The sequence below is a fragment of the Balaenoptera musculus genome, chromosome 21 (genome assembly GCF_009873245.2).
Source record: "Balaenoptera musculus isolate JJ_BM4_2016_0621 chromosome 21, mBalMus1.pri.v3, whole genome shotgun sequence".
NCBI classification, from domain to species: Eukaryota; Metazoa; Chordata; class Mammalia; order Artiodactyla; family Balaenopteridae; genus Balaenoptera; species Balaenoptera musculus.
In genome coordinates, this window is record NC_045805.1 from 28,261,536 (window position 1) to 28,277,699 (window position 16,164).

The window sequence follows — 16,164 nt, forward strand, 5'->3', positions numbered from 1 at the left end:
AGTGAGCTAGAGATACCACTTTATTTTTCAAGTGTCCAATTAACTTCGGGGAAGTTTCAGTGAATATCGAGGAAACTGAACAGAGGGGGACAGTGTAGGTTTATTATTATTATTTTTTACATTAAAAGTAACAAAGATGAGTGGAGTCCTTTAATTAACATGCTGTAGAAGGAGCTTCATGTTGAAAGGGAAACTGGGACTTGACATACACTCACCTTTTACTTCAGTGGTAATTTTAAGTCCTTAAAATATTTTTCTCTCTCGACTTCCATGATACATACATTTCTACTTTCTCTCTTACCTCAATGTCATCAATGTATTTCTGCAGCCTCTTTTTCCCTTTTCTGCTGCTTTTCTTCACTGTTGTATCTTAAGCTTTTTTTTTCATCTTTCTGCATGATTTCATATATGCTTATAGCATTGGATACATATTATCCTGAAGACTGCAGTAAATATGCCCAAAAAGTTGTTGATGTAAGTCTGGAGCTGAAGAGAGATCTGGGTTGAAGTTGTTTATTTCAGTTACTATATACATCTTAAGTTTAACTAAAGGCATCACTGAGTTAATTATTTGAGTACTTAAGCCTATTTTGCGGTTGCCATGTTTATTTGGTTTTTCTTTCTCTCTTTCTTTTGATTTCAGAATGTTCTTTTTATATTAGGGCCCAAGGGGATATTCAGTCAGCAAATATAAGTGCACCATCCAAAAATGACCTTTTTACCTGGTGTTCTCTATATCACTTACCCAAGTCAGATATATGGGTGCCAAATTTTGATTGCCCTCTCTTGAAATATTTTATCAAATCAACCACAAATTTCTATTCATTCTATTTTACCCTTAACTTATTGTTAAGACTCTTTATTGTACAGACATACCTGATGTTATTGAGCTTCACCTTATTGCAGATAGTGTGTGTTTTGTTTTTTGTTTTGTTTCATCTTTCTTTTTGCAAATTGCATGTTTGTGGCAATCCTGTGTCATCAGATGATGGTTAGCACTTTTTAGCAATAAAATATTTTTTAACTAAGGTGTGTACATTGTTTTCTTAGACATAATGCTGTTGCACACTTAATAGACTACAGTATAATGTTAACATAACTTTGATATGCACTGGGAAACCAAAAAATTTGTGCGACTTGCTTTATTGTGAAATTTGCTTTATTGTGGTAGTCTGGAACCAAACCCTCAATATATCCAAGGTATGCCTGTATACCCATCATAATTTCCAGTTCATCCCACCACAATCACTCCCCAGGGTTATGGTCACAGCCTCCTAGTGATCTTTCGGCTCCTCACTTTGCCTGCCCCGCCCCACCCCACCCCACCCCATATATTCTATACATCATATCCAGAGTCGTCTTTTTAATGTGCAATTATTATGTCACCAACCGTCCAATCTTTTTCAATGAGTCCCTGTTTTCAGATGATGAGATTCATATATTTTAATGTCAAATAGGTAAGGAAATCATCTATCACTTTCTGAATTCTGCAAGAAAAAATTCCAAAGCCAATTCCACCTGTTGAACTTGAAGCATCTATGAAGCTTACAAAAATAAATTCTGAGTAGATGTCTAAATACAAAAGGCTGTAACTCAAGAAGGTCAGTGAACTAAAGATAATTTGGGAATGTTCTTGGGCACCCCAAAAATACTTCATGTTTGGATAGAGAAGATGCCAACACAGAGACAGAGCAGGGGTGGCCTGAGGCTACAAAGAGAGAACACGTGGCATCATAAAAACCAGTGGAAGACACAATTCAAGAATGGTTCTCATTACCCCTGAGAGTCAAAGAAGAAGACAAAACAGTTTGCACTGAATGTAGCAACCTGGGGAACATCGGTGACGTCAGCAAGAGCAATTTCAGTGTGTTGATCGGGTGGAAGCCCAATTGAAATGTAATGATGAGGAGTAATTGCTAAAGAATTCAAGAGAGATGCCTGAAAAGCAAGGAAAGGAAGGGTTTTGTGTTTGCTTACTTGTTTAAGGTGGCAGAATTTTGAGCATGTTCAAATATTTCAGCTCTTTCATACTAGTTATTTTCCTAACTGTAAAGACGTAGTTAACAATGGCCACCTCACCAAGTGGTTTAAGATGTGAAAGAGCCTAGAATAGCCTCTGACATGTAGCAGTCTCTCTTCCCTTCTCCTCCGCTTCCCCTGCTTCAGCTCCACTGGGCCTATCATTCTATGTAATAGTAAAACCCACTGCATTTAGTTACAGTAGAAATTCTTTTTTGTCTTTCTTACTAATCTGCAATCTCTTGATTATCTCTTTTTCTTTAATTTTTTTATTGAAGTATAGTTGATTTACAAGGGTATGTTAGTTTCAGGTATACTACAAAGTGATTCAGGGATACGTGTGTGTGTATATTCTTTTTCAGATTCTTTTCCATTATATGTTATTACAAGATATTGAATATAGTTCCCTGTGCTATACAGTAGGTCCTTGTTGGTTATCTATTTTATATATAGTCGTGTGTATCTGTTAATCCCAAACTTCTAATTTATCCCTCCCGCCACCCATTTCCCTTTTGGTAACTGTAACTTTGTTTTCTATGTCTGTGAGTCTATTTCTATTTTGTAAATAAGTTCATTTGTATCATTTTTTAAGATTCCACAAATAAGTGATATCATGATATTTTTCTTTATCTGACTGACTTCACTTAGTATGATAATCTCTAGGTCCATCCATGTTGCTGCAAATGGCATTATTTCATTCTTTTTTATGGCTGAGTAATATTCCTCTCTAGTGTGTGTCTTCCTAAGTGCTGGGCACATTCTAGTATATATAAGTATAATCTTAACTGATTAAATTGAATTGCCTTTTCAGCTTTAAAATTAGGAGACTAAATCTGTTGCCTTCTGTACAAAATATGTTTGACTCTCCTGTACTTTTTACAGGTTGGCAACAATTAACAAGGCAGCAGGTTCTATTTTTAACAGGAAAGCAACATGAAAACAGGAATAGTGGTGGAGTTACCTTTGCAAAACAGCAGCATTACATTTTTGCACAAAGAACTTTTGTTTGGAGCAGGTAATGACAGGCTTACTCACAGTTTTATTCCTAATCAACATTTTGGAGAGAACACAAGAGGTGATGTGAATTACTGTCTAAAATGTAAAAGCACTGCCTGAACCACTGATTTAGAGAAATCATCCATACAAGACTTCAGAGTTTGAATTTGGCTATTTTGCACTTGAGTTATTATACTAAGCATGACTTTTTTTTTTTTTTTTTTTTTGTACAGCATGTATTTTTTCTTCTTTCGTGGTGGCTTTGTGTCTGTCAGCTAAAAGGAGACTTGTATGGAGTATGGTCATCAAAGGGATGAAGGATGAATGAGCATAGAGCCTTTTTTTTTAAGCACCATTAACTCAGTGGCATATACCTGGGCTGTAGATGCACTTTGCTGATTTCATTTTGAAAATGCTGTAAGCTGGGCTCTGATAATTGCCTTCTGTAATTGGAACAAATTTATGATTATGCTAATTCATTCTCAGCCACCCAATATATGGAAACCGAGCTCATCCATATCTGTCCCTGCATTTCCTTTGTAGATCATTACATGATTAGCCTTTCAATGTAGCTGATAGAAACATTTTTATTCTGAACAGATCTGGTTTCTCCAGTGGTTTGTGTGTATGCACGTGTCAGTGATATGTGTTTGCATTTCTTTATCTAATCGTATGTAACTCAGATACCAGCTTTTAAAACCAGTTATGATATGAACATTTTGAGTCTTTAATCCTTACTAAGATGGCTATTTTCTCAACACTTGAGTATATATTACCTGGTTGTAAGGAACAGAAAAAGGGAACTGTTAATTAATATCCCCTCACCACCACTTTAAAACCTGATTTACATACCAGAAATTATGGGAGGAAATGGGAATGCAGAAACTGTTTTGAGTCTCTCTGAAAGCCAACTCTTTGTAATGTTGTTAAAGAGTTCTTCCCATCCTAAAATAATCCCTTTAAACGAAGAGGCACATGATACTATGTTTTAGGTCACTCCTTGGGATATCCAATCCAATTCAAAGCTTGAGAAGTTTTGGAAGCATCTCCTAGGGGTTGCTTTATCAAAGATTCAAAAACCAGCATTCCTTTTCCCTTTTCCCGTAGCAGATGGGAATGAGCAAAGGTAGAATTAGCGAACAGCAAGAACCATTGCACTAGGGAAAGCACAGCTGAAAAATTAACGGTGGCAGACACCCTCCCTTACAGATCACCTTTTGATTGCACATCTCTCCCCATTTTTATATTTATGCTTCATCTGTTCAGTGTTGTCTTTTCCCTCTCATCATCATTCTTGTAAATGCTTTACATTAATGTAAACGTGTCTCATTTTTCACTCATGACAATGTTACAGTTTCAGTAAACAGTTGATCAGGGCGTTTACTTTCCGAGACCATTTACCGATCAAAATGAATTTAAAAAAAAAAAAAAAAAAAAAACATGAGGCTGCACCTGACTTTCATAACTGAAACGGGGAAGTTAAAGGACAACAGTGATCTGACAAGAGGCATACAATGTCAGAACATAAAGTTCCATAATCGGAATTCAGGCTTCTCCAAAGGAACTCCTGTCTGTCATTTCATTCGGCATCAGTGAGTGTGATTCTGTCTGTGATCATTAGGTTTCTCTCGTTTGCCCGGTTCTGCAGCTGTGGCTTCACAATTAAGCTGAATTTCTGCTTCCTTTTGTGATGCATAATCAGATAAGTGGAGCTAAATGGCAGCAACTGCAGTATAGGTGGCTTTAAAGTCAATCTATCCAGTCTGGAAAGAAAAGGAAGACAAAAGGGGAAACATGAGAGTACTGTTATAAATAACTTGAAGGAAATATTATCAAGGAGAGCAGAGAGGACAGATGACATCTAATCTGAAAGTAGCAAAACAAGTGATGGCCTCAACTAACACGAGAAGATAATTTGCTCCGTTCTGAGTAGAGGCATGTCACTCTATTGCAATAGTTACGTCCCAGTTAAGACTTACTCTGGAATGCCGAGCCAAATCATGGGAAATACTAAGGAGTGGCCCTTCATGTGGTCAATAAGAGACAAGAAAATGGCTGATGTTTTGTGGCAGGAAAATGATTTGAACGCTACCAGTTTTAGTTCTACCATTTTCCAAGTATGTTGCCTTAGGTGAATCATGTAATCTGTAAAATGGGAAGGATAAGATTTTCTTTGCCTACCTTGGTGTTGTTGTGAGGATCAAATGAGATAAAGTATTGCATATTAATGTGTTCATTTGAGAGTGTAAAGACAGTGATCAATATCTCTGTGGGGTCCTTTGCCTTTTCTTCGTGGTCACAAGATGTCTGCCCTAGCTTCACAATCACATCCATGCCCAACCAGGTAAAAGGCCAGAAATACCTATCCCTTTTCTCAGGAAGGCAAATGACTTCCTGTAAGTCACCCAATAGACTTAGATACAGTTGGCCTTCTTGAGTATTTTAAGACTACAGGCTGTCATCACAGAGATTTCATGGACTACTTGTTCCATTCATTTCTGCCCATTGCTCAAAAGCAAAATCAAACACCAGATAACTTGGTGAGGGCTACCATAACTTCTAATGAGCTCTACAGGGACAAATATTAAGTTTGAGTAATTTTTTGATGTTAAAATAGTTCTGGTCACATTCTGAACATCCTGACATGCTAATATAATATAACCAAAATGTGTGCATTCAAATGAGAGCTGGCCTTTAAATCAACCCTCTGGGAGACAGTATACTTATTCAACAATGTTGCTTTTGTCAAGATATTTTTTGCACCCCGTCCTTAGGAATGATTGTAAAATCCCCAAATACGTTTTCAAAATTATGTTTAATGTAATTTTGCAAATGGCACAGGGTCATTCCACCCAAATCTGGTGAATGATATGGGTGACTAAACACAGTGGTTAAAAGCAAGACTTGGAGGGACTTCCCTGGCTGTCCAGTGGTTAAGACTCTGCGCTTCCAGTGCAGGGGTTGCGGGTTCCATCGCTGGTCAGGGAACTAAGATCCCACGTGCCGTGCAGTTTGGCAAAAAAAAAAAAAGCAAGACTTGGAGTTGAAACTTGGATTCAAATTCTGGCTCTACCGTTAACTATATATGTGACTTTGGGCAAAGTAGTTAACATCTTTGTTTTTTTATTTGCGAAATGGGGGTAATGAAAATGGTGTCGACCTCATAGAGACTTTTAAAGAGTGAAATTAATCAACAGATGTACAGTGTTTAAAAGAGTACTTGGCACATAGTAAGTACACAAGAAATGCTAGGTCTCATTTTTTAGGCTAGGAAATACTCATTTGATCAAAATTCATGATGTGACTTTAAGTAAATAAGAAACATTGGTTAGACTAATGTCCTAGGGTGTGGAAGTCAGGGGCTTCCCCAGGGTCCTATGGAACCCCATCTTTACTTCTGCCTGGTCCCCTCCTCCCCACCCCTGTGTCCTTGTGTACCATCTCTGGTTAGCCCCCAACAGCTAGAATGCATGCCACAGCCTTCTCTTGTTTTCCCACAGAAATTCAATCACATTTGTTATTTGGTAAGGTGGTAACTTTACAGAAAAGTTTGAGAGGTTATGTAGGGAATGACCACGTTGTGAATGGTTGTGACTTTCCAGTGTTTCCCTGGCTCGACCTCTCTCGTACACCCTAGTGTAGCCCTGTCTCTCCATCCTGTCCTATCAGACAAGGTTGCCTTCCCAAGCCATTCTTAGTTGTAGTGAGGAGAAAAAGCATTTATTACTCTTACATAGCTTATATCTTGAGCAAATACATGAAATTCAACATGAGACCCTTTTTAGCCATTATGAAATATTAGTGGTTCCCAGATTATTAAGAACAACTACGCTAAAGATGTCTCTCTTCTAGATCATATCGATGCTTAATCCTGGAATTTAAAGCAAAGAATAATATCCCCTCCCTTGGTCCAACCCCTAAAATGCAGTTTGAAGTTGTATATGTGTGTATGTATATCACACCAGTCTCTAAACTTGCAGGTATATCAATTTGGGCTAAAAAATTTATTCAACAGGTGCCATTGCATATCCTCAGAAGAAGGTTCTGTGCAAGATATAGGAACGTTTTAAAATACTGTTTTTGTTCTTAAGGAGCTTGCCACTGAGTTGTGCAAGAAGAAAATGACCCCAAGCAATGAGTAGATGAATTGAGAAGCTTCTAAAGTCAGAAATCTGAGGTTACATCTTTAATATATATGAGCAACTCAATTTTATATTTCATCTAGCAAATCCCAAGAGGACTGGAATTGGGGGTGGGGGGGATAAGAACACTTGGTAGATGATGCCAACAAATGGCCCCCGTTGGCATTTTCTGTGGGATACGAGGGGAGAGAGAGTTCCAGCTTGATACTATCTAGAATTCAAAAGACAACAGGCTTGGGATCCTGCATGGGAAGAGAGCTGGCCTATTAAAGTGGCTTTCTCTTTCTAGTCTAGCTTTTACATTTCTAAATGATTAATAACAGCACTCACCTTCTCATGCTCTTATGGAATATTAAGAACAAGAACAGGAGCATTAGAACCTGACATGCTGTCTGATGGAAATAAACCTTTAGGTGAAGAGTTTATGTGTATACCTGCATAGGACATCTTTGACAAAAGGTCAGAAGAAGCGAAATGTCAGGACTCATTCAGAGATTTTCAAATGTAACCCTTGTCTCAGATAAGATAATCTCCCATGAAGCATCACTCTTCCAAAGGAGGCTGCCTCCCATCCAATTACACCATGCTGCCTATTGTTGAGGAAATCTATAGGGTCGTCAATTAGATACCTTCTGTCCCCAGCTAACCAGAATGACTGAACAGGAACCTGCTGTTGGGCATGAAATCTAATTGTCTTTGATGGTCTGCTTTTCCAGATTTGTTTATAAACTGGAAAAAGCTACAAATTGCAGACCATCTGCACATAACACTATGCTAATGAACTCATGCATCCTGAAAATCCATTAGCTCATTACCTCTAAGTAGCTGGTTTCTTCCCACACTCCTAACTGGGATTATCCATCTAAGCTAAATAAGTAGAAACCAGATGAAAAATTCTTTTCCTCTCAGGGCGTGAATGCCTCCCATGACATTCCAGAAAGTTAAGCCTCTCTGTCAAAGAGATGACCTGTTAGTATGAGGTCATTTGGATCAGTGGTAAAAAAAAATGTCCGTTAGCCTCAGGTGATCACTGTATCGATCCCATGATGCTAATTTGAAAATGTGAATTGCTTTTGTTAAGAGCTTAATGGGGGCTTTCCAGTGTTGACAACCTCTTATAAAATCATTTCTGAACTCAGTATTCATGCCCTTATGATACTTGTAGGATACTGTATGTAAGTTCAGAAATTCTTAGGTGCTTGACATGAGAAAACATTGAGAATGGGCCCTGATACCTATGAACCGGAACATTCTAGGATGATGGGGGAAGCAAACTTACCGAAAGGAATTAACTTCAGTGAAGGGCGTTGAGCTCCTCTTTGTGATAACGCTCACAAAGGGCCAGAGAGCTGGTGTGTTGTAGTATCTGGAGAAGAGGGAGTTCATGGACATGTTTTGTTTGACCCTCACAATCTATTTTGTAATATATGGGCCATCATGTTGGAATCAAGAAATAGTACATGAAAATACACAGCCGTGGCTTCTCAAGAAAGATGGAAGGATCTGGTTACACTGGTCACAGTAGTGTGAACCCAACTGGTGGCTGCATATTTATTTGCACAAACCATGGAATCTACATTTTTGTTGTTATCAGCACCAGGTCCCCGTACATCCTGATACTGAAGCTACATACTCCGTACATGTGAAGACCACTGTGATACATTAAAAGCAACAGAAATTTAAAAGCAAAAATGAGTTCACGGTCATTTTTCATTACACTATCGTTAATTTTTAAAAATACTCGTGTCTCTATCTAAAGTGGGGAAACAAAAGGAGAAAGAAAATAACATTTTTTAAGAAAAATGAGCGTGAGCTCATTCCTTCGTGGGCATGAAGAATAGCCCCTTGTCTTTAGTATGCAAGCAACGCACGTGGATGTTTGCCCCCAGCTCCACTTCAGTAGTTTACGTTACCTCCCTGGCCCCCAGGAACATTCGAGTTTGCAACTGCTGCTGTAGGAAATGTTTTTTTTCTATTATTTATTAAACTATTCTACATTAGGAGCACTTAGCTCATCAAAAATGTTTTAACATTTCTCTAAGTGACAAAAGCATAAATCCAAGAGCAATTTGTCACTTTTATAAGCCTAGAAAACACCAAACTGATTTTCTCATAAAGATCCTGCCATCAGTTAAATGGATAAACTATTAGTTTACAAATAAAAAACAGCCCCGCAGTTAGGTGTCTCCTAATGTGCCGATTGTTTATAGACATAATTGGGTTGATGGACCTGAGTCATGACAGCGTAAACACCAAGTAGACCAGAATGTGTATGTACCTGGGATACCTCATTCATCCTGTATTGATGGTTTTCAAGCTATGATCTGGGGAGACCAAGTAGCAGACCATTGTACGTGTTCATAGTACACACGTAGGTGGGTGGCGGTAGATTGTATGGCAGGGTCAACTTATATGATGGTACAGGTGCGCTGAACATCTCCATTGGGCATGATTGACATAGACAGGGAAGGATGTGAATTACCTCTCCTGGAATTTTATAAACAGTGGCCTTGGGTGTTGGGCCATTGCAGCTTAGGGTGCCTCATTTCTGTAACTCAAATACCCTCACTTCTGCACCTGTTATAAGAGCTTTCCATATTTATCTGTTTTTCACTTGGGGCTTTCTGAAAAGCTTTATTTTTATTTATTTAATTTATTCATTGAAGTATAGTTGATTTATAATGTTGTGTTAGTTTCAGGTATACAGCAAAGTGATTCAGATATATATATATTCTTTTTTAGATTCTTTTCCCTTATAGGTTATTACAAAATATTGAGTAGAGTTCTTTGTGCTATACAGTAGGTCCTTGTTAGTTATCTATTTTATATATAGTAGTGTGTATCTGTTAATCCCAAATTCCTAATTTATTGCTCTCCCACCCTTTCCCCTTTGGTAAACATAAGTCTGTTTTCTATGTCTGTAGGTCTATTTCTGCTTTGTATGTAAGTTCATTTGTATCATTTTTTTACATTCCATATATAAGCGATATCATATGATACATATGATTGTATATATCATATGATCACATAAGCTTTAAATTGAGGAAACAGTCTATGGTTAAATATAAATTTGAATACCACTGTGCTACATAAGTAAAGGAGTTTTTTAAGCTAAAGTGATTTTTTTCAGATTACTAAATACTTTTTCCTTGAATATTCCACAATTAACCACCAAGAAGAAAAACAACAGTTACCCCAAGTCTTCTCTTAAAAACCTCTGCAAACATATTGCATTTTCTTCCAACCATTTTTTAAGTGTATGTATGTTTGTGATTTCATTTTTTTGTTGCTTTTACAAATTTATGATAACAACGAACATAGTTTTGCATTTTGACTCTTCCATATATTATGAGCATTTTCAGTGTTTTCACTAGTTGAAATCATGACTTTTAGTGCTATATAATATTATATTTTATTACTGAGTCATTTATTTAAACAAAGGTCTGTTATTTGGCCTGTAGCTTTGGCATACTTTTTTTTGTTTTCTTTCATTCTTTTTTGCTATGAAAAATAGTTTATTTTGTTTAAATCCTTGTTTGTAGCCCTAATAATTTCCTTTGGTAAATTCCTGGGATCACAATTACAAGAACAGAAGGCTTTTACTATCTTTAAGCCTATTAGATGGAGATAATATTAGGAAGAAAATTAAAGCAGGACACCGGGAGTGAAGGGGCCTTGCTATACTAGAAAGAATTGTTAGGCAAGACGTCTCTAAGGAGGAAATATTTGATTAGAGACCCGAATGAAAAGTAGAGTTGAGCCGTAGGGATAATTGCAGGAAAGGCCTTCCGGGTAGAGGCACCAGCAGGTGTTAAGGTCCTGAGGTTGGAACTGGCTTTGAGTTTTCTCGAACAGGAAGGAGTCCTGTAGGGCTGGAGTAGACTGTGCAGAGGTTACTTAGCGAATCTAAGGTGGGGAATTAACTCTGGGCCAGACCAAGATGGGCTTTGTTAGCCATGGTAAGGATTTACAATTTTGTTCTTAGTGGGCTTCAAGGCTGTTGAAGGATTTGGACCCAGGAAGTGATATTACCTGATCCCTTTGTGGAGAATCAACTGTAGAGGCAGGAACGGAAGCACCAGACAGACCAGGTAGTTAAGAGGCTATTAGTGTCGTCCCAGAAAGGAGATAATCGTAGAGCAGCAATAACAGAAATGCCCCGTGCTCTGTAAGTTCAGCAAAAAAAAAAAAAATACTATATGTATGTGTGTGTGTCTGTGTATGCTTGTGTAATTTTAGTCTTTGCTCTTTGGGTAGGAAAAATGTCATTATATTGTTGTTCAACTTTTTTATTAGTGGTATAGAATATTTATTCAATTGTTTAATTAGCATGTGTTTTTTCTGTCTTATCTTGGATGGCATTTTATCAACTGATATGAGAGCTTGAGTGATTCAGATCAGTATCCCTCAGATCATCATATTATTATTGTTTTATATATCAAATTTCTGGCAAATATCTTCCTAGGTTGTTGCCCACTTAATTTTGTGTATGATGTATTTTTATATAAGTTTTCAATTTGAAACCAGACCTCTACTTGATGATTGTGGCTTTAATTTTCTCTGGGCCAAGATTTGTTTAGGAAAGCTTTCTTTGATTTCCAGGTGCTGGGACTCCGTTTCTGTTTCCAGGGTCACTGCCCCCAGGGCTCTTTCTGGTTATTTCCTCACTAGGAATTATTTACTTATGGACCACGGCCAGACTTTCCCGACTTCCCGACCAGCTGTTTTGGGGGAAGTATGGAAAAAGAAGATGACTTGAGGTGGAGACAGGAGAGAACGGCTTTGTAGGTGCTAGAAGTAACAAGGATAGGAAATTAACAATCAGAAAGTCAGGCAATTTACACTCAGAATTTCTGGACCGGGAGGAGAGTGGAGTGGAACCAAAGCTCCTCAGATTTACTTTAAGCTGACCAATTTGTTCATTCCAGTGACACAACAGTGATGGTGGTTTAAAAAATCCAATCCTATTGGCTTTACAGTGTTTCATCCCAAATATTGGTGACAGCTCTTATTTTCTAGTGGTGATGTGGATTTAACTTCTTTGTTTCCATCTTGTCCATTAAAAGTAAGATCCATGAAAGAAGAGGCTATGCTAGTTTTGTTTATCTCACTTTACTCAACTATCAGGACGACCTCCAATGTTCAGTAAAGGTTGGAATATTTGTCAGATGAATGAATGAATGGCTGGCAGTGTTAGTGGGGAGTGAAGGATATTTTGTCATGGGCTGATGGTCAGTTGTGTTTTAAAATTGGCTCCACTGTCCTGCTTTGTTAAACAGAGCAGTGCTTTTGGGCTCTGGGTCATCATTAGTTCTTATACCACCGGGCTGGCACGTGGTGATGCCTTGAGGAACTCCTGGGGTTGGTAGTCAGGCTTGCTTCCTTACTTCGCGGTCCTGTACCATGTTGCTTTCTCAGCTCTTCTTCATGTTTTAAAGCAATTCTCAGATCTCTTTTGGCTATTTTGGCATCAACTTCTGTTCTAAAAATCGACCTCATCTAGGTTAGATTTTGGATGGCTGATGACTTTTGGTATTCTATACTCTCATTAATGAGATGATACTTGGGATAAATATTGAAGGATCGTTATAGGTTTTCTTCTGATAAATAAATCTCTTTTTTTAAAAAAATTTTTTTATTAATTTATTTTTGGCTGTGTTGGATCTTCATTGCTGCACGCAGGCTTTCTCTAGCTGTGGCAAGCAGGGCTACTCTTCGTTGCGGTGTGTGGGCTTCTCATTGCAGTGGCTTCTCGTTGTAGAGCATGGGCTCTAGGCATGCAGGCTTCAGTAGTTGTGGCACGCAGGCTCAGTAGTTGTGGCTCGTGGGCTCTAGAGTGCAGGCTCAGTAGTTGTGGCACACGGGCTTAGTTGCTCCGCAGCATGTGGGATCTTCCCGGACCAGGGCTCGAACCTGTGTCTCCTGCATTTGCAGGCAGATTCTTAACCACCACACCACCAGGGAAGTCCCCAATAAATCCCTTTTTATAGAAGCCAAAAATATTTATTAGACCAAATTGTTGTCTAGCAGACGTCACTTGATTATCGGCAATAAATTAGAATTCTTTAGATATAAACATGAAATGAGCCAACTAAAGCCAACTTTCAATTATCTATGCTAGTGGTGGGCAGAGAGGGTATGGTGAAAAGAACCCAGATGCATGTGCTTCCATGTGGTGTCTTTTTGTTGTAGTCATTGCCGTTGCTTTTTTGTGTTGAATTACCGTTTTGATGTGTCTGTTAAATTCCTGTGTGTAACACATACTGTTAACTAGAGCTAAATGGTTATTGTCAAACAAGAGCTGCATCTGGTGCTACCAAGATGGCATGAGAGAGTGGAGACGTTGTTTAGATGTGGAAGCAAAGGACAGAATGGGGAAGGAAGGCAGTTAGGTCTGGGAAGACTGGTCTGCTTGATGAAATAAGAGATGTAGGGATGGTGCACCCCAGCTGTGGGAAGGATCAGGACCCAGGGAGCAGAAGATCTCATCTGGGTCTTCCTCAGGCGTCCAAGGAAAGAGACCTTTGGACCAAGGATAGGATTAGGGTGGAGATGGAAAGAGGGAAATAGGTTCTCTAGGAGCAAGCTAGACAAAACAAACCAAAGATGGGACTAGCCTACGCTCAGAGGATGTGAAAAGTGAGCTCCTTTGGAAGGGAGACTGAGGCTTAGATGTCTAGGGTGCCTAATCCGACCTAAATGTCTGCTGAATCACTGAAGTAGTAACATAAGTGATCACCAAAGAAACATATCCCCAAAACCAGGGAATATAGAGATCTGAGTTTCATTGAAGTGCCTGTGATTATCCAAATCTGTGTTACATTGGCCTGTAGACATCATCGCACCTTTATTAAAATGTGTTTAAATGGAAACATATTGACTTCAAACCCTGTCTGACAACATAATATCCTCTCTGCACAAATTACAAATTCCACATATACGTGTTGATTTTTCTGAGCTCCATCTTGGGCCAGTTATTAAAATATCATCATCATCGTCAGAGCTGTAACACGATGAAGTATAATGAAATGACCTAATTACAGTCTTTCCTCTCTCCCACTGCATTTTTAGAAAATAGGTCAAAGTCAATAGGATATTTACGTCCTTTTCCGGCCTCCAGTTTATGAGCTTGAGTGTTCATGTCCTGAATATACCAAAAAGGATGGGATATGGAATAAAGATTTTTAAAAATCATTGTTGTTACTCTGTATGTTAGGTACAGCGCTCTCCCATATGCCCTAACTTCTCATCTTCCAACTCCAGGAAAGTTCTTTTTTTTTTTTTTTTTTTTAATGACTTATAAACGTTACTGTCTTCTGATAGGTGGAATGGCTGAAAAACGAGGAGCCCATTGACTCTGAACAAGATGAAAACATTGACACCAGGGCAGACCACAACCTCATCATCCGGCAGGCGCGGCTCTCGGACTCCGGAAATTATACGTGCATGGCGGCCAACATCGTAGCCAAGAGGAGGAGCCTGTCAGCCACAGTGGTGGTTTATGGTAAGACCAGCCCAAAGGCCAGGAATGGAGAGAGAGGACGGAAAGCAGAGAGGTAGAGGGAGGTGCATTTCATTAAAGCTTTCAATGTTTAGAACGGAAAGGACTTTGGGGGTTATCCATTATAGCGCTCTCTCCTGCCTCATCCCTTTGACAGGTGAAGGCAGATGCCTGTTTCCCTTTCATCCAGAATTGGACTTCTGGAGATAGTCAGTGACATTTTTGATCTCTTTTCAAAATAATCTAAAAAGTTGTTTGTTTTCTTCCATTGTGTTTATATTTGAAATGAAATGAGGTGGGCAACTTCTTCCCACTCTTCCCAAACCCAACATCCACCCCCCATCTTCCCCAGACCTGCTGTCGGCACCTCCTCTCCTGGCATACGAAATCCACCAAAAACAAACATGACTATTTGCTGAATATCTCAGGTATTGTATAAATGAAATTCCCAGCTACTGAAGTAAAGGCACTCCCTTCCACGATAGAAGAGCCCTGGGATTTATTTTTGAAGCACTTAAAGTTAATTGAAATTCAAATGCTGAGATTTTCTTCTTATACTCTGGATTTTCAAGTGCTTTAGAGATAGGTTGATGAGTTCTTCCAATGGTTCATCATTTCCTTGCAATGCAAATTCTCTGCATCCCTCCTGTATCAGAAGAGTAGACTGAGGGGTGGAGACTAGATCAGCCCCACTGTTGCCTCACGATGGGGCAGCCGGTGAGGGTCCCCGCCAGTCTCTTGGTACTCAACTCACAACACCTGGCAAGTGGCTTGCACATAGTAGGCAATCAGTACATGCCTCTTTCCTTTTTTTTCTCCCCTCCCCGTTTTTCTCTCTCAGTGAATGGAGGCTGGTCTTCCTGGACAGCGTGGTCAGCCTGCAATGTTCGCTGTGGTAGAGGATGGCAGAAACGGTCCCGGACCTGCACCAACCCAGCTCCTCTCAATGGTGGAGCCTTTTGTGAGGGAATGTCAGTGCAGAAAATAACCTGCACTTCTCTTTGTCCTGGTGAGATATATGTAGATTCCCTTTGCCCTTCGGATCCACCAACATTATTGAGCTGGTGTGAAGCTTTCAGTAGAACCTTCCTTTCCAAAGTTACCATCTTCCAAGTTCTTCGAGTGGAGCCTTGTCCAAAGTGCTAATGTGGAACTCATTGTAATAGCAAGAACATGGGTGAAATACCTCTGTTTGGGGGCATAAATTTTTCTTAATACTCAGATGACCCTAGACGCTCACCATCAATAAGCCAAAATACGTTTTGACGTATTTTTATACTACCAGTGTTTGATTGGGCTAAGCCATCCCCTTCTCTCCTTGGGTTCTCCCATTTTGTAGCGTTCATCTGTATAATAGGGATTAAGTGAGTTGTCTGTGAGCACAAAACAGGCACCAAATCCTTGACCTTTTATCATCAGTCACCAATCAACTCGCCTCATCAGTTTTACCTTTGTATTTATTGGCAATATAATTGGCAGAGATCGTATCACAGCAGTTTCCATTTC

At 39.1% G+C, this 16,164-nt stretch overlaps 1 protein-coding gene across 1 annotated transcript in view; it reads left to right on the top strand.

Annotated features, from left to right (window-relative positions):
- The window catches only part of UNC5D (unc-5 netrin receptor D), a 288,529-nt gene that overhangs the window by 157,589 nt on the left and 114,776 nt on the right, over positions 1-16,164 (top strand). The window contains exons 5-6 of the mRNA XM_036838629.1: positions 14,481-14,661; positions 15,500-15,667. Coding sequence (XP_036694524.1) covers positions 14,481-14,661; positions 15,500-15,667 — 349 coding nt within the window. The remainder of the gene's footprint in view (positions 1-14,480; positions 14,662-15,499; positions 15,668-16,164) is intronic.